Source organism: Hyperoodon ampullatus (genome assembly GCF_949752795.1).
Source record: "Hyperoodon ampullatus genome assembly, chromosome: 8".
Taxonomy (NCBI): Eukaryota; Metazoa; Chordata; class Mammalia; order Artiodactyla; family Ziphiidae; genus Hyperoodon; species Hyperoodon ampullatus.
Window position 1 is genome coordinate 90,827,570 of NC_136921.1, and position 25,308 is coordinate 90,852,877.

Here is a 25,308-nt window from a genome sequence, read left to right on the forward strand (position 1 = left end):
CCTCCCACTCGTAAGACTGTTTTAGTGCATCTTAAATGATCAGTCTTAAGAAAAAAATGCTTCATGTGTATAAGTTTCTTTTTTAAAAAACCAGCTGGAAGTATATATTAAAAAATAATTTGTTACTGTGTCACAGACTGTATTAATTTAAACACAGTAAGAAAAATACCAATTATTATCAAATTTCATATTTGACTTTCTTGCTGACAGCAAATATAGTTAGAGTGTTAGACTTGGTGATTCTGATGCTTTATGGCTTTTACAAAGAAGAATTCAACAAATGATATACTGTATATTCTGTCAGTGGAGGCATTGCTTCTTAAGTGCAGTTGATTAGACAAATTCAAATCTAGTGCTTTTTCCAAGCACTGGTAGGTTGCTAATATTCTCTTTGTAGTTGGAGTCTTCTCTGGATGAGAGATTGAGTCAAGGTCAAGCCTGGCTTCAGGCCTAAAATTAGCTTTAGCAGCTCTATTTCACATTGTAGGTACTTAACTGCTTCATCATGTTACTTCCCTTTGTTTTTGTGAGATGGTGTTGGTGAGGTCAAGGCAATGAAATGTAGACAACAACAGGATTCTTCTGTCTGTTTAAATACTACCAGCTTATGAGGAAAGAGCCACAGCCTGATAGAGATGTATTTGACTCTTTCATACAGTGTTGTCTTGAAAATTTACTTCGTTAAAAGTTTACAGTAAAATATTATAAATATTGCTTCACTATTTTTCTTTTTGATAGTGAACTGGAATTCAGTATCTTTTTATATGCATGAGTAACATTTTGGATATGTCTGTGTTTGAAGGAGGCTAAAGGAATAGTAGCATTTAGGCTGTTTTATTTTTAAAATTTTCCCTTTTGATTGGGCAAGATGTCTTCCACCTCCTCCCCATAAAAAATGAAACTGCCACTAAACATTCACTTAAAAGAAATTATCTAACCTGCTTATATAGGTTCCCATAGAATCTAAAGTAGTATGACTAGTTGCCATATTTAAGGTATCCTTGGCAGTTGACTTTAAATGCTCTAGGCAAATGTATGTGATTATTAATTTAGTTGGTTATTGATAAGTTTTTGCCCTATGTGCCTAATTATCACTGCTTTGTTTCCACAGCTGCAGAACCGTGGCCTGAAAATGCTACATTATATCAGCAGCTGAAAGGTAGGTACTTGTTCTCAGTTAAAAATGGCTTTGTATCAAAATATATTTATTACCAAAAACACCCTTCAATAATATAATCCTTTGCAAAGAGAACATAAAACATAAAGAAGGGATTCCCTTGTATAATTTGTCTAGGAGATTTTACCTAAATTTATATCTGCCAGTGTAAACCAACTATTCATGGCCTATAAGGTCCTTAGTTTATTATTGACTCATTATATTGGCTGCTGTAGGCAGTGTAAAATGATGTGGTTGCAGGAGCAGTTGGCAGATTTACTGTGCCAATAGCTGACACAGCAGATTTTTGAAGTCCTGTGGTAAAGTGGGCTCTCAGTAAAAAGGAACTGTTAAAATGTATAGGCTAGGATGGTTCAGGCTCCCTTTAGCAGCTCTTCATATATCATCAGGTCACATTATGGACCCCGTTTGGGGCTCAGCAGCCTGCTACAGTTGTCAGAAGACTGCAAAGTAATGAAGACTAATAGGCAGCAGCCCTAGTCTTCTAAGCATGGAATTTTTATTGCAGCGAACTTGTCATCTTTCTTTTGTGTGACAGACCTAGACACACTGTGTAATATTAACTGTAAGCTGGTTTTATATGATTTTGAATGCTTTTACTTTTAACTAGAGAGGTTTGAGTAGAGGTACTATTTTACTTAATTTTAATGAAAAGAAGAGGAATGTTTCTTGAAAACTTGGAAAATGAATTTGTTTTTAAGTGAGCGATTTTCATTATATATTGTTGATAAAATACAGTAAGTGATCAATTAGTTTTAGGGGAAATTGTTGATAAAATACAATAAGTGATCAAATAGTTTCAGAGTAAATAGTTTTGTTTCATTGTTATTTACATACTATGATAATTTAATCAAAATTATAATCACACATTGCTATAGACATATAGACAACAGCATTGATATAGAACTTCATGATTACATTTTCTTTTTAGAAATAGGAATAGTTTTTAAAAATAAAAACATTTATAAATGTATTTTACTTGTTTAGCAGTTATGCTTTTGACTCAGACCTTTCATTGTATTTCCACAGGGGAGCAAATTTTGCTTTCTGACAATGCAGCTTCTCTTGCTGTGCAGGTAAGTATGTAAATAATGTAATTTTTAAAATTTTGAGTTGCAAATTTTTTTTCCTCTCCAGTCTGATACTGTATGTTTAGAATTTTTTGTGATTTATCATTATCAGTATAACATCTCTTTGTGAAGTATAATTTTATTATGTAATATTATTCAGGTAATTGTTGCCAGTATGTAAAATGAACATAAAAATCTTCATTATTCATTCTTTTTATAAACATCACTTATGTTGTGGGTGCATTTTCTTTATTTGCTCTTTTGCTTTTGGCTAGATATGATGGTATTGATTAGTTGGGGTGAATGTTCATTTATAGGCACAAAACTATTTTCTAACTTATTTGTAAAGTTTTATTCACTACATATTTTTAAGCATCATTCTCTCATTCTTCTCATTCTAGCCTTAATCCATTTGGTAATCATGAAGCAAACATATTCTTTTCCAGCCATTCCTTATATATTTATCGATTACATTAGTGTCTGTTATCCCCAGACCACTAACTGAATATAATAACTCTTCAAGTTGTATATCACAGTTGTGTAATCCAAAAGATTAGTGGCCCTGTAAACTTTAACCTGCTCTATAGGAAGTATAGGATACTTGGGAATTGTTTGCCTTAAAAAAAAGAGAAATGTTTATGTAGATTATGGAATTATAATTATTGAAACATTTTACATACTTAGTTGCTGTTTGGTTAGCTTACATAGTTTGAATCACAAAGAGGATTTTATTGTGTAGCACCTAAAAGATAGCTTAAAAGAGAAATCTAAGACGTGACATTTGTTGCAGATGAGACTGTGAGCTTCTTGAGGACAGAAAGAAAAGGAAGAAGAGGGACTGCTTTTGCTGCGTTCTAGGCATGATGCTAGGCACTTGGTCATCTTGTTTTTTTTAAATTCAAGTTGATAATCATCTGGGCTTAATAACTATGTCTGATACGTAGTATGTCATTCAGTACATTTTAATTTCGTTTAAGGCAGGGAAAGAAGGAAAAGATAGAAATGTGTTTGGACAATAATTTATTTGTATGAGTATGAGCTTTTTAAAGTTTCTTTCTTTTAGAAGATTTATATATTTTTACCAAGAATATAAATTTTGTTTATTTTATTTACTTACCTTTATTTTATCTTTAGGCACTAGTACTATAACTAGTGTATTTTCTTTCTTACGGTAATCTTTGAGAGGCAGAACTTCTTAGTTGGTTATATTTAATAAATATGGACTTTATACTGCCATTTTGGCAGGGGGGATAAGGAAGTTGAAATTTAAGTTTAGTTTTCAAATACTAATGACACAGTGCCTAGCTTATAAAATGTACTCAGTAAATATTTGTTGAATGAAGGGTTTATAAGTGTGGTAGAAGCAATCTTGCTTGATAACTGATAGCACAAGTAAATTATTTGCTGTGTGTGAAATAGTGTCTTCAATCTTTATACTTTTGAAAAGATACCTTCAGGGCACAGTGAATATATTTTTTTAACATCTTTATTGGAGTATAATTGCTTTACAGTGGTGTTGTGTTAGTTTCTGCTTTATAACAAAGTGAATCAGCTATACATATACATAAATCCCCGTATCTCCTCCCTCTTGTGTCTCCCTCTCTCCCACCCTCCCTATCCCACCCCTCTAGGTGGTCACAATGCACCCAGCTGATCTCCCTGTGCTATGTAGCTGCTTCCCACCAGCTATCAATTTTACATTTGGTAGTGTATATATGTCCATGTCACTCTCTCACTTTGTCCCAGCTTACCTTTCCCCCTCCCTGTGTCCTCAAGTCCATTCTCTAGTAGGTCTGCGTCTTTATTCCTGTCCTGCTTCTAGGTTCTTCATGACCATTTTTTTTTTTTTTAGATTCCATATATATGTGTTAGCATACTGTATTTGTTTTTCTGTTTCTGACTTACTTCACTCTGTATGACAGATTCTAGGTCCATCCACCTCACTACAAATAACTCAATTTCGTTTCTTTTTATGGCCAAGTAATATTCCATTGTATATACGTGCCACATCTTCTTTATCCATTCATCTGTCAGCGGACACTTAGGTTACTTCCATGTCCTGGCTCTTGTAAATAGAGCTGCAATGAACATTGTGGTACATGACTCTTTTTGATTATGATTTTCTCAGGGTATATGCCCAGTAGTGGGATCGCTGGGTCATATGGTAGTTCTGTATCAATTTACATTCCCACCAACAGTGCAAGAGGGTTCCCTTTTCTCCACACCCTCTCCAGCATTTGTGGTTTGTAGATTTTTTGATGATGGCCATTCTGACTGGTGTGAGGTGATACCTCATTGTAGTTTTGATTTGCATTTCTCTAATGATTAGCGATGCTGGGCATCTTTTCATGTGTTTGTTGGCAATCTGTATGCCTTCTTTGGAGAAATGTCTATTTAGGTCTTCCTCCCATTATTGGATTGGGTTGTTTGTTTTTTTGATATGGAGCTGAATGAGCTGCTTGCATATTTTGGAGGTTAATCCTTTGTCAGTTGCTTCATTTGCACATATTTTCTCCCATTCTGAGAGTTGTCTTTCCATGTTGTTTATGGTTTCCTTTGCTGTGCAAAAGCTTTTAAGTTTCATTAGGTCCCATTTGTATTTTGGGTAGGAATAGGCCAGTAGTTCTTAACTGAGGGAGGATTACTACCCCAAAGAGGACATTTGACAGTATTTAGACATTTTTGATTGTCACAACTGCTAGGGAGGCTGCTTTTGGCATCTATTGGGTAGACACCAGGGATGCTGTGAAGCAGTGCATGAGACAGTCCCTCCACAGAAAGAATTATCCAGCCCCAAATGTAAATGGTGTCAATGTTGAGAAACCCTAGAATAGATGGTTTAACTAGTTTTCAGCACAAACCAAGATATCATTATATTACTGTTAAAAAAAATTAACATTTTAAATAATCTGGGGAAGGAAAGAAAAAAGAAATCTTAGTGTGTACCTTATCTAGTAATTCTGTTTTTATGGTTCTTATTAATTTGCTTTCTCACCATGGCATCTCAAATCACAGTTGCAATTAAAACCAGAAAATAAGAACCATTTAAAATGCAGAATTTTGCATAACCGTTTTAATTTTTTTTGTTATCCTACGTATGTCACTTAGATGATAAATTAACCAGCATATATTAAAAATTCTTGGTTTTCTTCAATATTCTTTGACTTGACAGCTGATAGTAGCCATGACTATAAATGTGACTTTTCCAGATATCTGATGTAAACTTTATGGAGTAATTTTCTTCTATATAGTGGACCAGTATCCGTTTAGAAGAATCAGTGAAATGTATAAAATTGATCAAAACAATGTGATGGGTATCCATAAACTGGATATTTTCTAGAAGATATCAGATATCAAGCATCAGATATTTTAGTAGTCTGCCAGTTAAGCCATCAGGAAATTTAAATTTTACTTACCACATAGAATTGGCATTTATTATATTCCTGGAACTAAGTGGTTAGATTTTTTTTTTTTTTTTTTTGGTTAAAGGAACTTTTATGATTTCAGTTTAAAAGAAAATAAAATTTTTTTTCCCCATGGCTGTTATTTCCTCTTAGATTTGCTTTCCTTCTTTCATCCACAAAGTATTGGTATTACCTGAAGTGTTTGCCTCATAAAATAATCTTGTATGTTGAATATTTTGAAGTATTAGAGTAGCGTGTTCCTTTGGTTCTCATGAGCAGTGTGTGTGTATAAATATATATACACACACACATATATATGGCAAGATGCATATACACAGTATTACATACACAAACATGGGGGAGAGAAATCTTCTATTTCATAATATTACTTCCGCTCTGAAGCTTGTAATGGTTGGTAAAAGAATTTTGATAACAATTCTCTGTTACTATCCTCTCATCCCCTAAACCTAAATCAACTGTCCAGTAGATATATAATGTATATAATGTTGCCCACATATGCAATTTAAAATTTTGTAGTAGCCCCACTAAAAGAAGTAAAAAGAAACAGGTGAAATTAATTTTAATAATATATTTTATTTAATATTATCAAATATTATCATTTTAACATGTAATCAGTACATAATTTATTAATGTGATGTTTTTTGGTTTTTTTATATTAAGTTCAAAATCTGTTGTGTATTTCACACTTACAGCACATCTCAATTTCTGCCAACCACATTTCAAGTACTCTGTATGTAGCTGGTGGCTCTTGTATTGGGCAGCACATGTCCAGAAATACTGTATGAGCAAATGCATATGGACTTCAAAGTTTTCTGCAGAAAATGTTTCATTTGATTTTTCTTCAAGAAGTTTATGTCTTTACTGATTCAGTATATGTTGTCTTTTATAGCAGATTCCACAAATGAAATGGGTGGTTGGTCTCTGTTGCAAATACCTTAAACATTACTCTTTGTTTCAAGTTTCCTCATCTGTAAAATGGAGATATAATAGAAGCTATCCTACTGGGTGTTATGAAGACTGAATGTGTTAAAAAATATGTAAAATATATATAAAAATTAAAGCATTTAGAAAAGCACCTGGCATATTGTAAACATGCAATGAACATTGGTTATTATTTCCTTCTTTCCTGATTCTTTGACAGAAATATACATAATCAGTGTCAGCATCAGGAATGGAAGCTTGCCGGCTTTGTAATGCCTAAAGTAATTAAAATAAATGTTAGGTGTAAGAGTTATTTTTGGACATATGTAAATCTGTATGAACATTAATAATTTTTATATTCATTGTTTCATTCCGTAACTAAAGTTGTTAATATAGAGTGCTTGAATTCAAACAAACCATTATTTTAATAATACTAAATAAGGTTTGTTTTAAAGTTGAGTATTTATTGAATGCTTTTATTGTCTAAGGCACTCTATTGAGAGCTTTTATGTGTGGTATCTCCTTCAATCTTTACCGTAACCCTAGTGTAGGGCACTATTATTAAGCTCATTTTAAAGATGTGGAAACTGAAGCTCAGGAAAGCTCTGGCCAAGGTCATAGAGCCTAGAAATTGAGGAGGTAAACAGACACCAACAGCACTGGTGGAGTGCCTACTATGTGCTCATCACTGTGCTGAGCACTTAATTCTTATGAACTCATTTAATCCTTATAAAAACTGTATGACGTCAGTGCTGTTATAATCCCCATTCTGCAGATAATATTAATAAGAACAACAATAATAACTGAAGCTAAAATTTACACAGCCCTTACTCCATGCGCCAGGTCTTGTTCTGTGTACTTTAGGTATCATAGATAATGCTTACACACAGGCACCATATGAGGTAGGTAGCATTATTATTTCCATTTTGCAGATTAGGAAGTTGAGGCAGAGAGGTTAAGCAATTGGCCCAAACTTATATAATTAGTACTTGACAGAGCTGGAATGCAAATCCAGGGAGTCTGGGTCTAGAGTCCACCCTTGTAACACTTTGCTGCATACCAGTCCAGTCCAGTGATACAGACCTTTGGAGTTTTATCCAAAAATAAGTAGACACTTAATTCAAAAATCATTTCTGACATTTCTTAGCGAATTATATCTTACAATTTACGGATTACATTAAGATGTGAGAGATAGATATGTTGCAGCTTTTGGATCTCTGAGATGTGATAAAGGTAGTATTACCTATGTTATGGGTTATTAGGAAGTTCAAGTTAGGTAATAAATGGGAAATTCTTTTGAAAAAAGTGAAAGCAATAGAACTACAAGATGATGTTGAATGCTGAATTAGTGCCAATTTTTGCTTCAAAGATTTATATACGTATTTTGTGAATGTCTTTATATAATAAAATGTTACTTCTAGTAAGTTTTAGAAAGGATTTTTGTTTATTATATATATGAAGCCAATTTAAAAAGAAACCTGCTTTCCTTTTTTGTATGGCTTAATCTAAATATTGTGAAAGTTTAGTTATTGAATTTATTTTTTAGTGTCTCAAACTGATGATTATTAGAATGCTGAATGAAAAAGTAATCTTACTTTTTACTTCTTCATTTTTTAGTTACTTCAAGTAAGAATAACATTTAAGCTGAGGTTAAGGGAAATAATGTTCTTATTTTTTTCCTATCCTTTGTGAATAACTACTTAATCTCTAAAAATGAAAGGGAACACAACAGAAAAAAACTATATTCTTTCTGTTGAATATGTTGGTTTTTTTCCTTCAGGTTTTGTGGTTTTTATTAACACAGGCTGTTATAAAAAATTTGTTTTGCTTTTTAAACATTATATCTAGTCATATAACCCCAAATAATTATTTACTATTGGTACAAAAGGAAATAAACTGGGAGACCGAAGTCCTATTTTAACAGTAGGAAAATATAGTTTAAGCTATTCCATTGAGAACCTGCCTCTCTATATGCTCCCCCAACTTTAATCATTAAAAATGTCAGCATTTTTATAGGCCCCATTAATACTGGGCCATGAACACTAACATGCCAGATCTGCTGATAAGCAGTTAGCTGACCCTTGCTTTTTCCTTGTCACAATTGATGCTTTTTAGGTGGACATATTAATTTGAAGTTAAATGATAACATCCTAATGTAGTGATTGGGGAAGAACAGGAAAGAGGAGTATCTCTCCTTCAGGACTGCAGGTCAATTGTTGCATTGGAGAAAGACCTGTGATTATGAAATTACAGCTGTTGTAAACTTGTTGTGTCATTCAGATGGTCACAGTGGACAACTTACCTATAGAATTTTAGAGGAAATGATTTTGAATTTTCAGTTTGGTTTAATACATTTTCTACTTTAAACAACTTGTTTATGGTTGTATGTAGTTTCTAAGTGTCAGTTTAAACCTGATATAAATACAATAGGTGGGAATGCAGTGATACATTTATTTTAATAGAGAATTAATAGAATACTATTTTATGTAAAACATTTTAAAATTGATATAACTTTCTTAAAGTTTTATAAAGTGTAAAATCTTAGTTTTTTAAAGTATGTTTATCCCTTCCACTTTGATCATTTTCTGCAAAATGAGGCTTCTGTGTTCACTTTCAGGATTAGGAGAAGGAAAGCTAAGGGATAGAGAGAATTTAGTGGATCCTTTTCAGTGTTCTAAAATGAGCAAAATAGAGGCTGCAGATGTTTCCTTGATATCACTGAATTTAAATTCTTCAGATTGAATGTGTTAAATTACATTACCTTTTTTATATCAGAAGTATTATAAAGCATTTTGGTGATATATGCATAAAACACCTGGAATGATTTAAATGTATAAAATGTGACCTTTAGGAAGGATGTCTGTGAACTTAAAGTGCAAATAGAATTTAGCAGATTAAAAAAATTCTCAGTATTAATATTAATCCCTCAACACATAAATGGTATGGTGTATATAAAACATTTAAATTAATCTTACAGATTTGTGAAAAGTATATTCAAAATAGAATTAGGTGGCTATTAGAGTTGTCATTTTTAGTAATTAGTGAAATAATGTAAAATGGTTATACAGGGTAATGGTTTGCTAATATAAATATCTATTTAACTTAGCAGAAATTTACACTTCTGTAGTTCTGAGAGATTGCAAGTTAGAGTATCAACCGTATACTTTTCTCTTTAAAAAGTAAATAGCAAGCAGGATTTTAAGATTTGTTGCTGTTAAACAGAACAATAAAGACATAGCAGTAAGATGAAAAAAATGACAGTCTGTTTTTTAAACAGAAAAAGGCTAGAATTCTTCATGATTAGATATATGTATCAATGTAATCGATCTAGCAGCATTATATTTGAGCTGAAAATGCACTTAAATTTGAGACCATACACTACCCCGTGTGAGCGAAACATCTTTCATATAGTTCTAAGATGAAATTACCCTTGAATGAATAGCATCTTCATTTATCTTCAAACCTCTTCTGTGCTTTTAGTGAATCTACTCTTTCAACATTCTACAAGGATTACATTATACCATTATACCAGAGTATTTCTGCAGTGTGAAATAGATTGGTTTGGAAAATGAACCTGGCTTTGATATAAATTACATTGCCAGGTACAAAGGAATTTGTTATTTTGTTTAAAATGGTCACAAATATAATTAAGGTCTTAATTTATGTTAAACTACAAATATGGCTATTACTTTAACTGGATTAGGAACTTAATCTGTCACTTCAAGAATGATACCTAACACTTTTCATTTGTAACCTTAGATACATTATTTCAATTACAGGGTCTGCAGCTGTTTGATATAAAAAATGAATTACTTTGTAGATAGATTTGTTCATCGTTTTTAATTTTAAAACATGTCTCTTCAGTAAGGTGGAAAATAATCCTTCAGTTGTTGTCACAGATTTTCCTTTGTGTTTGGGTAAAACAAGATATGAATTAAAATTCAGAACCATTTTTATTTTGTGCCCTGAAAATGGTATTGCGTGCTTTAGAATAGTTCTTAGTGAGTTCTTACCTAAAATAATTCAAATTTAATTATGAAATGAATAGAAGCTTTGTCCTAAAGAAGAAAACCTGAGGCCTGCTGTCTAAGGATAACTGGTAATGATTGGACTGAAAATGGATTGTTTTCTATTTAGACTTTGGATAATTTTGTTAATGTTAAGTTTACATACATTTAGAAACTATGTTTATAATCCCTTAAATTCCACAATGTTAATCAGTTTAAAGCACCCAATCTTTTAAAAGGTTATTGAGGACAACTCTTTAAAATTTTGAGTTCTTTTAATATTTTTATTGGCAAACAATGTTGATTTTATTGCTTAAGTGCAATTAAAGAGTATTATGTATTTAACTTATAAGATAAATGTTCATTTTATTTTTGGAATAAAGAAAATAAGTTAATTGGTGTTGCTCATTGGTAAATGATTCAGTATCAAGTTACCATTAGGTTATTAAAATGAAATGAATACATTTTATATTGCTGCCATCTACTATTTAACTTATCCTAAGAATTTTAAATTTAGGGTTTTTTTCTTGTTGTTATTTTTCTCAGTTGGGAATATTTAATCTGTAAATCACAAAACTTTACAACATTCATTATAGGAACTCAGAGAAAAAGTAGTTTCCTGTCATTACTCCCAAATTGTTCACTGAGTGCCAACTCTGTGACTGGTACTGTATTAGGTTCTTGGGTTACAAGAATTATTCTTTCTGTGTCTTTGACTATTTTATAACTCTTTTACTTAATTTTGACCCTACGATTTACTTTTATTTATATTTAATTCTAACAGGGAAAGCTTATATCTTTTCCTATTCTGGTTATCTTTTTTGTCACTTTCTTTCTGCACTTGATTTTTTTCTACAGCTGTCAGATATTGATATATCTAAACTTGAGTCATATATTCCAAGAGTGGTATTCAGGTGAGAGTTGTGTTAATTAGGAAGGTCCTATTCTCTGATGTGATGTTTCATATGCGCTCCCAATAGCATTTCATGTTTTTGGTAACGAATTTGCTCTATTTAGAGCTTTTTGTGCATATTGAATTGTGGTTTCTGATGATTTCTGCATAGCTAATTTTTTTAAAAGTTGAATTCCTGTTATTGTTTTTCTAAAACATACCTGCTTAAATACCTCTGAATTTAACAGGGGTTACATTGATCTTTTTAATGCAGTGAGCTTTGGTAACATAAAATAACAAAATGCTAATCTTTGTTGTAGCTTACTGGTTTTCTATGAACTTAGGTATGTTTGTATTTATTATTATGAATATCTGTGTCTTATTCATTAAGCAAACGTTTATTGAGAACCTGTGGTGTGCTGAGGATAAAGTAGTGAGCAAGATAGGCGTGGTCATCATGTACTAATGGAACTTATGTTCTGGAGGGGGAGGCCTTTTATCAGTTTCATCAGTGTGTATGACTTTGAAAAATTATCTGTAAAGTAAAAGTTGATGTCAATATCAAAATGTCTTCAGTTGTTTTTGCCATGTTGAGAAGATTTTATATTGTATAAGCTTTTGGTTATGTTCCCTTATTTATTCTTTTAATATCTACTTAGAGATTTCTGTCTTAGTGCACAATTTTTCTATTTTGATTATAAATAAGTATAACTGTTACAGTATGTAATTATTATTTGCCCTTTTCTCTTAAGGAGGTGTTAATAGGTAATAAAATAAGTGAAGTTTTCTTTTGAAATCACCAAGATTAAATAGTCTTTCTTCTTTTGCAGATAGCTCTATGAGTATTTATTATTACTAATATTATTACTACTAATTTTAATAATAATACCTTATATTTATTGAAATACTATGTGCCAGACAGTATGTAAAGTGTATGTAAAATACAACACTTCAGTTAATCTGCATAATAAGGTGTCTTCATTTTAGAAATGGGAAAGCTTACAAGGTAAAGGAACTTTCTCACATTAACACAGTCATCACCAAGATTCCACCCAGAGCTGTCTCACTGCTCTAATAACTTTTTTTTGTTCTATATTGACTTTTAAGACTGAGGCAGGGGATTCCCATTTTTCAAAAGACACTATAGTCTCCCACTTAAACAGTTTGCTTCTTAAATATCTACTCTGTTAGGATCTGTTAGGTTCTGCTAGGGCACTTAACCAGTGACAAATAAGGAGTGAGAGTGTGCTAATAGTAGCCCAGTCATAAGAGTGGTATAGCTTATGAGTCAGCAACAGATAGTCAGATTACTCTAAATGATGGTAAGGACAGCATCTCAATGAGGCAGCGTCCTCCGTGTGCAAATGCAGTGACCAGGGTGGGCCTGTTGTTGGCTGGCTGTGTTTCCATTCAGCCAGGGTTGAGCCCTTTACACCATTTCATGAACTGAATATTTTTAATTACCTTTTTGGTTGTTGTTAACATAATGCAATTAAAACAAAGGATATTTGATACTTTAAGGTTTTTAAGGTTGTAGATTCTATTTCCTTACTTCTGTCAGGGACCATCATAATTATTGTTTTCTGTAAAAGAAATTGATGACTTTTTGGCTTAAATTTAATTTCACTGATTTCCCCCTAGATTCTTTCTGGAATACTATTTGAGATGTTTTGTTTTGTTTGATTTGCTCATTAATGTTATTCTGCTTACCTGCTTATATTAATTGTGAGACTTGCATGCTTATTTTAAATTTTCTGACAACTGAGCCATAGTTGCTGAGATTTTAAAGGGCCCGGCTGACAGTGGCTCCTTCATGTGGTACTTCTCAGTAAATTTTCAGAAGATAATACTGTTCTTATCAGATGGTTTCTTAGCTTCTTAAAGCTTCTTGTTTAACCAGGTGTTAAATTGACTTTTCAGTTTTTAAGCGTGGTGGGCTATAGATGCAGAAAAGATGAAAGATAAAAACGGTCCTTGATTGTGTTTTTATTCTGCATAATATCTGTAGCTCTACCAGTTTCTTAACACCTTGATATTACCGTACTTGCAGGAAAGTGTTGACAAAGATGATACTGATTTGTAGGTATTTCTGTCACCTTTGTTCATAAAAGAGATGGGGTGGCCTTTGAGATTGGGCTTCTTGATGTTTCATTAGAATCTGTTTATCTGGTTTCAAAGCATATAACTGTGCCATTTGCAACTCCAGGCCTTTGAAAAGAGAGCGGAGTTTTCTGCTATTCATTGCCTGTCAGAAGTCTAACAGAGAAGTGATAATTAGAGAAGACCAGCTAAAGTCCCCTGAATCCTCCTCCTCCCACCAAAACCTGCTCATCCCACAGTTTTTCCTATTTTGGTAAATGGCAATTCCATCTTTCTTATTGTTTATGTGAGAAACTTTGAGTCATCTTTGGAGTCCTCTCTTTTTTTGCTATGTCCACATCCAGTTACCAGCAAATCTTTTTGACCCTACCTTGAAAACATAGCCAGAATCTGACTTCTTACCACCTCCAGCTCTCCTATCCTGGCCTGGGCTGCCACCATTTCTTGCCTGGATTAGTGCAAAATTTTCCTAACTAGTTCTTGTGTTTCCACCCTTCTACTCTTTACAATCTAATCTCTGTATAGTGGTTTGTAATCCTTTAAAATGTCAGTCAGATTCCAGCAATCCTCAGCTCAACCCCCTGTAATGATTGTTCGTTTCACTCAAATTAAAAGCCAAAATCCTTACAATTATCTCTGTGTCCTACATGATCTCCTGGTTGTCTCTCTGAGCTCGTCTCTTACCACTCACTTCCTTAGTCTGCATCGTCACACAGGTCCTGTTGCTGTTCCTCAAACACTCCAGTTGAAGCACAGAACTGCTTTGAACTTGGACTGCTCTTCTCCTAGAAACCTACATGGCTTGCTCCCTAACTTTCTTCAGGTTTATGCTCAAATGGTATGTTACCGGTGAACCCTTATCTGACCATCCTACATATAATGGCAATACCCTCACACTGCTTTGTATTTCTAAGTAGCAGGAATCACAGTGGATCTATTCTGGTTTATTTGCTTATCTGTCTCCATTGGAATGTAAACTCCATGAGGTCTGGGACCACTCTATTCCCAGTGCCAAGAACAGTTTCTGATATATAGCACATGCTCAATAAAAAAGTGAGTGAATGAGTGAATAATTGCTTTCCATTCATTCTTCTAGATATTCAAAATTATATCCTCCTACTAAGTTAGCTCACAGGAAGCTATGCAATGGACCAAATAAATTAGCTCTTTGCAGGCGTTATTAAGCTATGGTTTAAGTGATTTGCTCCAGGCCTTTAGAAGAAAAATAACACAAAAAGGAATTCTGCATTTGGCGTATATTGTCTTATGTCATTCAGTAGCCCAGATGAGAAATGTCTTTGGAATTTAGTGTGAGAAGTTCAGTTGAGGGGCAACCCCATTCTTTTTTGAAGGCTACAAATATTCCATTAATAGATTCACCACAGTTTATTGAACCAGTCTCTTATTGATGGATATTAGGCTATTGTTATAATTATTACTTTGCTACTATAAATAGGGCTTAGGTGTGAATATCCTTACATATATCTTATATAATCTTATATAAATATGCCCATATGGTATATTTCTAGCAATACAATTACTGGGTCAAAGGCTATGTATATTTAGAATTTTGGTAGATGTTACCAAAGTGCCCTTTAAAAAGATTACATTGATTTATACCCCGACCAGTGGTTGAGTATAAATTTTCTCTTGAATTTTGACAAAAGCAGCCTTTTTTTTTTCCCCTGTGTTTTTATTATCAGAAGTTTCTGTTGTTTCATTTAGAAAAATTCATGTATGACTAGAACTAGGTGTACTGAGTTTTGGATTCTCTACTTTTTGTTTATTTTGTGGTTTATGTATTGTTCAGATTTTTGTGTGTTTGTTCATTTATTCATTGAGCTGATAATTATTATCTGTTATGTACCAGGCACATAACTGGGAATTACAGCAGTAAAAGCTAGTTTTAGAAGACAGAGCGTTCTGAAATGAGAAGGAAGAGGAATCAGAAGCCTTGCCACCATGTTACTGAAGGATTGCTGTTACAGGATCCCTGTCTATATTCCTTACATTCTTTTTTAAAAAATTTATTTTATTGACGTATAGTTGATTGACAATGTTGTGTTAATTTCTACTATACAGGAAAGTGATTCAGTTATACATACATATACAGTCTTTCTCATATTCTTTCCCATTCTGGTCTATCACAGGATACCAAATGTAGTTCCCTGTGCTCTACAGTAGGACCTTGTTGTTTATTCATCCTGTATATAGTAGTTTGTGTCTGCTAACCCCACACTCCCAGTTCATTCATCCCTCCCGCTGCTGCCACCCCCGACCCCACCCGACCCCACCCCAGCAATCACAAGACATTCTTTTATCTGCAACGTGTGTTAGGTTTTCCCCCAACATTTAAGATGCTAGTTTTATGATCTAATAAAAGGAGTGGCACTGTTATCTAAAATAACTTTTGAATATAGGATTTAAAGTATTTGTAAGGGTCGAATTGATTGGTAACAGATTGTTCTTATTTCTTTAGACTCCTGGCCTTAGTTTCAATTATATGTAAATGAAATATATTTTATTTCTCAAAACTAGTTTTTACAAAATATTTGAGCTGTAGTTCCCAGAAGATATGATTCAGCAGTAACTAGTGAAGAAATAGAATTTAGAATCTTTATGGATTATCATAGGTGTTACCTTCTGGGACTGTTTCTAGAATTTCTCTGATTTAAAAGTTCTCCAAGTATGCTATTTCTAAAGAATTTAGAGTTAAGAAAAATGTGTAATCTTTTTATATTTTTCGCTTTTTTATAATAGCAATTGATAACATTATATATCCTTTTTAGTGAATTAGGAATTTTAGAGTTGCTGCTCATGTTAACGGACATTTGAGTTCCTTTATTTGATTATATGGACGAAGTTGCTAGGAGCATTCTTGTGTGTTAGTGGCTATATGCCTCGTTTCTTTTCGGTGTATTTCTGGGAGGGGAATTGTTGGCTGACAGAGTAGGCATCTGCTTAATAGTCAATATTACCAAACAGTTCAGAGTGGTTGGCTCGTTTACCACTCCCACCATCAATGTATGGGAGTCTTATCACACACAGAAAACAGTCGACTGTCCCACCCTTACCTCACCCCAAATCCTGATACCCAGAAACAACCACTTTCCGTTCTTTCAGCTGTATTTTTTTTCCCCTGGGTATATTTACCTCTATATTTCGAAGTAAGATGCTTGTGTTGCCGTTTCATTTTTTAATTTAAATATATCTATTGAATTCCACTACAAAATTTACCATTTGCAGCTCTCTTCCCCTTCTCCTTCCCCATCTTCCCAATAGTCCTTTAACTTTTGTTAAATTAATATTCAGTGTTTATATTATAACTAGAATGTAAATATTTACCCCAGCTGAGTGGCTTAGTGTACAATGAACATATTCTTTCTATATGATTTTTTTTCCATTGAGTAAGTAATTGCTTTATTTAATTCATTTGGGTAGTTTTCACTCCTAAACTCTTTGACTGAACTGTAAAACTCCCCCTCACAATGGTCAAACACGTCAGGTCCTTTATTACTTATTTCTTGGAACTATTACCGTTGAAAGCCCTGTTCCTTCTACTTTAATTGGGACAGTTTCTTTCTTGGTTGGCATCATAGCTGGTTGTTAAGACTGCTATTCATCATCATTCAGGGAATTCTTCTTGCCTTCCTTTTATGTTGGATTCCCTAATTTTCTGCATCCCATATTCTTTTTTTTCTTGGTTTATTATTTTTATTTTAGGCTTTTAAAAAAGACCTTGCTTGTGTTATGTTTTTTTAAAAAATTCTATCTTCACACCTGATTGATTCCTTGGCCACATGTAGAATTTTAGGTTGGCAAGAGTTTTCGTTAGAATTTTGAAAGCCTTTTGTCATCCTTTAGCTTTTGGAGCTTCTTTTGAGACATTCAGTGTCATCTCAGTCCTTTGTATGCTTTGCTTCTTTTCATTTTCCTTTTTCTTTTTTTCCTTTCTTTCCCTTTTTCTCTCCTTTCTTCCCTCCCTCCCTCCTTTCCTTTCTTCCTAAATGCCTTGAATAGATTCCTTGACCTCCCTGTACTTCTGTTTTCTCATCTTAAAATAGGGATTTTTTTTTTGTACCTACCTCATAGAGTTAAGCTCTTATGCAAATACCTGGCACATAGTAAGTGCTCAGTGAATATTAGCCATTATAATTTTTCTTTGAAGTTGCTGTCTGCATTTTCTATTTCCTCTCTGTTTTTTTTGTAGTTTGTTTTGGCTCTGTATGTTTGAGGCTTTCCTCAAATATCTGTTGATCTCTGCTAACAATTTATATTTAAGAATGAGGCACTAAAAAGCTGATGGGGCATTGAAGGACTTTTTGACATGCGGGCTTCACTATAGACTGATTGCACAGTGGCCATTTTTTGGCGACTGTCCCTACCCCTCACTAAAATCATCAGTATTGGTAGGTGTTTTCAATGGAGGGGTACTCTGGAGGACTTAATGTGGCTGCCAGTGTTTGGGAGCTGAGAGGGAGAGGGTGCTGTGGCTCTCTACAGTGTACATACTTTCCCTTAACCTTCCTTCCAGTGTGACCCTCTACCCAGGGCCCTCTGCTGTGCTTGGGTCCTGAGTCAGGAGCCTCTCTGGTTGGGTTTCTCCAGAGAATGAAACCCTGTCTCCTGCCAGATTGGGGGCGGGCTAGTTGTCTGATGCTTTTACAGACTTTCATCCAATTCTCCTATTTTTAGTCCTTTACCTCACCTCTGCCTTCTGTGGTACTTGGTACCTCCAGTTTTGGAATCTTCCCAGTTTCTGTGATGCAAATGTATTGATTTTCTCCTCTGCATGCCCTTAGGTTTCAGCTTCCTCTGCCCTGCTAAGTCTGCTTTTTATCTTATAAAAATGGGTTGACATCTCTGGTCTGCTTTGGTCTCCTCTTCCATTCTTTGTGTTTTTCTGGGTTTACACATTTTCTGCTTCTTCACTGTTATTTCATTGGATTTTTTGAGAGGTTGCAGAGATAAATGTGTAAGTTCAATCCTTCATGTTTAACTCGTTCTCGATCTAGTATTACTTTTTTCCTTTGAATTTTTTTGTGGAAATAAAAAAATATACAGACATACCCTTCAATGAATTTTTTTGACGCTATGAACTTAATTAATTCACTCAATATGTTGAAACTACATGAAGCTAATTAAATTTCAGGGTCTTAGACTTTAGGTACTGGGTATTATGTTCTGTGTGCGTGTGTGTGTGTGTGTGTGTGTGTTTAAAAAAGTCCTACCATGTCATATGTTTAGGTACTCAGTAAATTTATATTCAAAGAATATATTTATTGGCTGTGCTTTAATTTATTCATTCTAAAGTTCTTATTTTTCACATTTTAATAAACTTACCTGACCCATTTTGTCAATTGGGGTTGCTCAGCAAATGAGTAAACCCTATATTAGTTCTTTCTGAAAATTGAAAATATTATGGTGTTTAACGTCTCACAGTCATCACTGTAATACTGTGCAGGTTGTTTTTATAATATTTAGCCTAATCTCTTTCAGATGATGTCAGCCTGTTTTGCTAAGGTATCTTTTATGCACTGATTACCATTGCTATTGCTATTGCTATTACCATTGCTATTGCAATAGACTCACACTGTCCAGTAGAACTTTCTGTGATGATGGAAATGTTCTGTTATTTGTACTGGCCAATAAATATGGTAGCCACTAGCCACATATGGCTATTGAGCATGTGAAATGGCTAGTGTGACTGGGGACCTGAATTAAAAATTTTATTCAAATTTAATCAATTTAAATTTAAGTTAAGTAGCCACAGGTGACTAGTGGCTACCATACTAGACAGCACAGTTATAAATCACTGTTCTCATAGGATGTGCTAAATTTTTTATTTAAATTATTTTATGTTGTCAATCACTTGAATTAGTTTGGAATAATGTATCCAACAGAGGAATAGGAGTTGGCTAAATTTTCCTAACTTTCCTTATTATAATTAGAACTACATTTTTCGTTGTATTTACATAAGAATAAAAGTATGCAGATTGCTATTCAGAATTGAAAATAAAATGCGTTTTAGGTTGGTGTATCATACCTGTTTTAATTAGAGTATTTGAGGTGCTAATAATAGATTGAAAATGCAAGTGAAAGGTGAAAGTACCATTTTGGAGCCTCAGAGATTTTTCTCCTGTGCTACAAGAGAAAGGAGAAATACTGTTGAATCAAAGTCTGTTTTGGATTTGGAATTTGTTTTTTTGCGGTACGCGGGCCTCTCACTGTCGTGGCCTCTCCCGTTGCGGAGCACAGGCTCCGGACGCCCAGGCTCAACGGCCATGGCTCACGGGCCCAGCCGCTCCGCGGCATGTGGGATCTTCCCGGACCGGGGCACGAACCCGTGTCCCCTGCATCGGCAGGCGGACTCTCAACCACTGTGCCACCAGGGAAGCCCTGGATTTGGAATTTTAATATTCTTGAAGACAGTAATGGTAATGTTTTGGTTTTCATTTTTAATGTTTGGATGAAAATACTGTGTTTGTAACATCAGACTTCTTTGTGATTAATTCAGATTAATTCAGAAAATTTCTTTTTAATCAGGGATGAAGAATAATTGCAGTAAATGCTATAAAATTAATCTTTGGCTAAGTAGAATTGTGCCATCAATTGAGGTCTGTGGTAAGTTGAATGTTGTTAAATTGGTTAAAATTAAGCCAGTTATTTTTTAGTAAAGAAGTAAAAAAAATTCACAGGACTGGAAACACGGCTTTGATTGTAGAACGTTACAATTTTGCTTAATCTCTTTTAGTGAAACACAGCTTTTTGGAACAATGATTAGTACATTTACCAATGTACATGGAGGTTAGCAAAATATACCATATTTACTATTTTATATAGTGCTATGATTGTTAACTAACAACTGAGTATTATTCTGACCTTTGAGAAGATGCATTAAGCCGTTCTTTCAAATTCTTTTTGTTCTTCTGAAGGCCTAAACCCCCTCTTAGTCCTACATTCTCGGCAGACAGTTTTTTCTCCCATTTCACAGAATATGAGCACTCCCTCATTTTCTTGTCCTTCTCACTTATCAGCTTGCAGTCATCATCACTGATGCTGACCACCCCTTGCAAGTACAGTGGAAAAAGTGTCCTGTTTCCTGAAAAAAACAGATGCTTCCACTTGTGCTCTTATTTCATTCCTTTTTATCTTCTCAAGGATCTTGTATGTCAGTTATTCTGCCTGGTTCTTGTCATTTTAGCCTATTTCCTATATATGTTTTAATGAGCTTAACCTTTTTCCATCATTGGGTACAGATACATATATAATAGAAGGGAGTTGACCCTTCTTAATTCCCTTCCTCCTTCTCAGTCTTCTTGAAAGTTCTCTTTATACTTATTCTAATTCTTCCCTTCTTAGCAATCCGTGTTTTAACAAGCCTTCCACATGATGTTGATGGTACACTGAAGCTGGAGAACCATTACCTGGAGTCCATACTTGTGGGCCAACCAAGAAGCTCACTATTATTGTTATAAATTCGGAGCATAGGTTATAGTATTTAGAGGACTGTTAGTTATACTTATATAGACATAGAGGAGTCAACTGTTGTTTGGGTGAGGTGCTGTTTAAACCTAGAAACAGTAATTGTTGGTAAATTAGTCAGGATTAGGTTTGGCTGTAAGTTATGGAAAACCCAAAATAGCAGTGGCTTAAAAAGATAAAAGTTTATTTCTTTTCTTTCTTTCTTTTTTTAATACAAGTAATCCAGGTTTGGGACTGAATGATTATCAAAAACTTAGGCTTCTTGCCTCTTCTTGTTGCTCTACCATCTTCAACACTCAGCTTCTACTGTGATTCATTTTGGCTACGGTGGCTGTAAATCATCTTTTTCACATTCTAGTCAGCAAGAAGGAAAAAGAGGAGAGGTCATATCTTTTCTTTTTAAAGAAACTTCCTGAGCAGTTGCCCAGAACTTTGAGTCCCGTTGGCCAGAATTTAGACATTGGTCACACCCAGTTGGAAGGAAGCTTTGGAAATAAAGTTCTTATTTCAGGCAGTCATGTGTGAAGATATAATTAATGATTTTTAAAAATTGTTGTATAAAATTATATGGTTTGCATTTACCATAAATAATTTAACAGTTTCCTATTGTTAGACAATTAAGTCACTTATAAAATTTTTGTTGCTATAAACAAAGTAAAAATAAACAATTCTATATCTTTAAAAAGTGAGTTAATAAGCATGAAAGCTACACGTTAGGATGTTGAGTATTATTGGAGAGAACTTTGAAGTAGTAAAAATAACATTTTGAGAGTTTTCCCCTAAGACAGGAAAGATAAGGATTCTGTAAAGAGTAGTGGAAGTTAGTAATAGCTTATAAAGTTTGGACTTTAGTCATCTATTAAAGAAAATTAAATAAATATACAGTATTGCTGACTTACATAAACTAATGCAGTAAAATAAGTGGATAATTTACATTTGTGTGTATAAACGCTTTAAGTTTTATACATTTACTGGTGTCTAAGTCATATTGATTTTTAGTATTGAAATGACATTTTATTTTTGTTTTAGAGTACGAATCTTTCACTTTAAGTTGATTCATTCTTTTTCTTTTCCTGAGGTATTACTTAAGTTTAGAAAAGAAATAAATGAAAAGTTGTGTTTGAATATGCATATACTTTCACTAGACTTACTGTAGACTTCTCTTGGTTGACAGGCCTTTTTGCAGATGTGTAATCTGCCCGTCAAAGTGGTTTGCAGGGCAAATGCAGAATATATGTCTCCATCTGGTAAGTGTTTTTTAGTTTTGTTTTTCTTCTCTGTTAATATTCTGCATTGATAAAATTGCAGTGATAGTCCAGTTTGTACCTAGATTTTTTAAATGCCTATATTTTTTGTTTACCCTTTGAAGAATTTTCCCATTCTATAAAGTAACAGTTGCAAACTTGACAGTCTTGGGGTGACGTGTCTACTCATTTCAACTCTGTGGTCAGAGGTGATTACTGGAAAGTTAGGGGAATTGTTTCAAATAGTAAATGTTAAGAAAATACATAATCTCAGATTTCCCCCAGTCTTATTTATGTAAGACTGTTCCTTCTTCAGAAAACAAATTTTAATATGTGAATCCATTTATTATTAAATACACTTCTCTAAATTGTATTCTCCCATTATGCCAATGGAAGAAGAGAGATTGTGGAATAATTAAATTAACATGTCATAGATCTGAATGTCTTTGGTTTCTGATTCTTTTTGTTTCATTTTAAGTTTTTAAGGTACTTTTTCTTATTAAGGTTTTAGCCTTTCTGCTATTTTTTATAATTAGTATTGCCTTTTCTGTGTATCATGTATTAGTAGATTAAGGTACAGTTTTAAATAAATATGATTCAGGTAATTTTTAATATAAAAATATAGTGCAACCAAATCTGATAAATAAATAGAATTGGTATGGGTTATTATAATTGTCATTTTGCTGGAGCAATGATAACATATAGAACCACTGCTTTATGAATAAATTCATTAAATATAACTGATTGGTATAAGTGTGTTACATTGCTTTTTAGGGAGACATTTATCGATCTCTTTATTGTGGTGATAATTTAGGAATGACTTGGATCGTTAGGAATGACATTTTTTTCATCATAAACTCTTAAGGGTGATAATAATTGTCAACAGCTGTGAAGACACCCTCTCTATACACACTGAAAATTCTGTATGAATACCTCTACATTTATAGGTTTATGAATATACATTTTAAAAATGTTTCAATAAATGAATTTGTAGACTTATAAACATATACATCTTTTAGATTCTTGAAGGCTATTAATTGAATCATTTTGCTTTAAATTTATACATAGGTTTTATAAACTTTATTGAATTCGGGTGAAATGAATTATATTGGGTTCTGTCCATCTTTTTCCTCTGTGTAGTCATACAAAGAGTGTAGATATACATATAAAAAGGTTAGTAATCTAATACTAAAGTTAATATCTTTGACAAATCAAGGAGAAGCCATATAGCTTATCCACCTATTTCCTAACATGAATGTACTATATGTAGTATTACCTAGGTAGTTATCCATCTTTATAGATTCTAGGAAAGACAAACATAAATATTATAGAGACTACAATACATGCATATATACATATATGCATAGGAGAAGTCTCCTATAGGTAGATGAAAATGGCACTTTCTATTAAGGTATTTAAATTTCATTGTCTCTAGTATTTCTTTCATCATATGATTTGGGTGACCATGGGAATGTGTTATATTTTATTTGCTTGTTTGATCTGGTTGTTGGTAGATTTTTAAAGCAGAGAACATCATGGAATAGTCAGAAGACCGCTTGGCTAAGAGTTAGGAAATTTTTAGTCTAACCCTTCTGTGACTTTGTCACATGTTAACAGTTTTCCTGGGAAATTTCACTTTTCTTTGAGCCTCAGTGACTTCATCTGTAATATGAGGTGGTTGTATTAGATGACATCCAAGGTCCTTTCTATTTCTAATATTCTCTGAATAAATAAACTTGCTTGGCAACATCTTGCTTTCTTTAAATATAAAAGTTCCAAAAATGATTATTCTGCCTAAAATGAGAAGCAGGGCCTTTGGGGTTTTTTTTTATGACCTTTGGTGCCAGAGGATAACTGTCTCACTCTGCTTTTGCCTGATCACCTCCAATAATAAGGATATAACACTGGCTCCACCTTAAGTCAGGCTAGTGACAGAAAACATTATTTACTTCTAATTTGTTGCCTTGATTTTTTTTTAAAATTAATTAATTAATTAATTTTTGGGGCTGTGTTGGGTCTTCGTTGCTGTGCACGGGCTTTCTCTAGTTGTGGCGAGCAGGGGCTACTCTTCATTGCAGTGCGCGGGCTTCTCATTGTGGTGGTTTCTCTTGTTGTGGAGCATGGGCTTTAGGCACCTGAGCTTCAGTAGTTGTGGCATGCAGGCTCAGTATTTGTGGTTTGCGGGCTCTAGAGCGCAGGCTCAGTAGTTGTGGAATACGGACTTAGTTGCTCCATGGCATGTGAGATCTTCCTGGACCAGGGCTCAAACCCGTGTCCCCTGCATTGGCAGGTGGATTCTTATCCACTGCGCCACCAGGTAAGTCCCTTGTTGCCTTGATTTGTATTTATTTCTTTGTATCTAGAGATATATGAGTATTCATTTGACCACCCACACTGCTTCCCTGCTTCAGAATCTACAATGCTCTTAGTATTTTTAAGAAAAGAAATAAAATACAGGCGTACCTTGAGATACTGTGGGGTTTGGTTCCAGACCACCACAGTAAAGCGAATATCGCAATAAAGTGAGTCACATGGATTTTTTTTGGTTTCCCAATGCATATAAAAGTTATGTTTACACTATACTGTAGTCTGTTAAGTGTGAAATAACATTGTGGCTAAAAAAACACTATACAGATCTCCGTTAGAAATATTTTATTGCTAAAAAATGCTAACCATCATCTGAGCCTTCAGTGAGTCAAAACCTTTTTGCTGGCGGAGGGTCTTACCTCCATATTGATGGCTGCTGGTTGATCAGGGCGGTGGTTGCCGAAGGTTGGGGTGGCTCTGGCCATTTCTTATTGTTTCTTTCATTCATTCATTCATTCATTCACTCATTGATTGATTGATTGATTGATTGATTGCTGCGTTGGGTCTTCGTTGCTGTCCACGGGCTCCCTCCAGTTGTGGTCAGCGGGGACCGCTCTTCGTTGTGGTGTGTGGGCTTCTCATTGCAGTGGCTTCCCTTGTTGCGGAGCACGGGCTCTAGA

At 33.9% G+C, this 25,308-nt stretch overlaps 1 protein-coding gene across 2 annotated transcripts in view; it reads left to right on the forward strand.

Annotated features, from left to right (window-relative positions):
- Positions 1–25,308, forward strand: part of MTX2 (metaxin 2) — a gene marked incomplete at its 5' end in the record, with an annotated part of 62,633 nt that overhangs the window by 21,176 nt on the left and 16,149 nt on the right. For both annotated transcript variants that reach the window (XM_079709786.1, XM_079709787.1), the window contains 3 exons: positions 1,112–1,159; positions 2,207–2,253; positions 22,252–22,324. In XM_079709786.1, the coding sequence (XP_079565912.1) occupies positions 1,112–1,159; positions 2,207–2,253; positions 22,252–22,324 (168 nt within the window). The remainder of the gene's footprint in view (positions 1–1,111; positions 1,160–2,206; positions 2,254–22,251; positions 22,325–25,308) is intronic.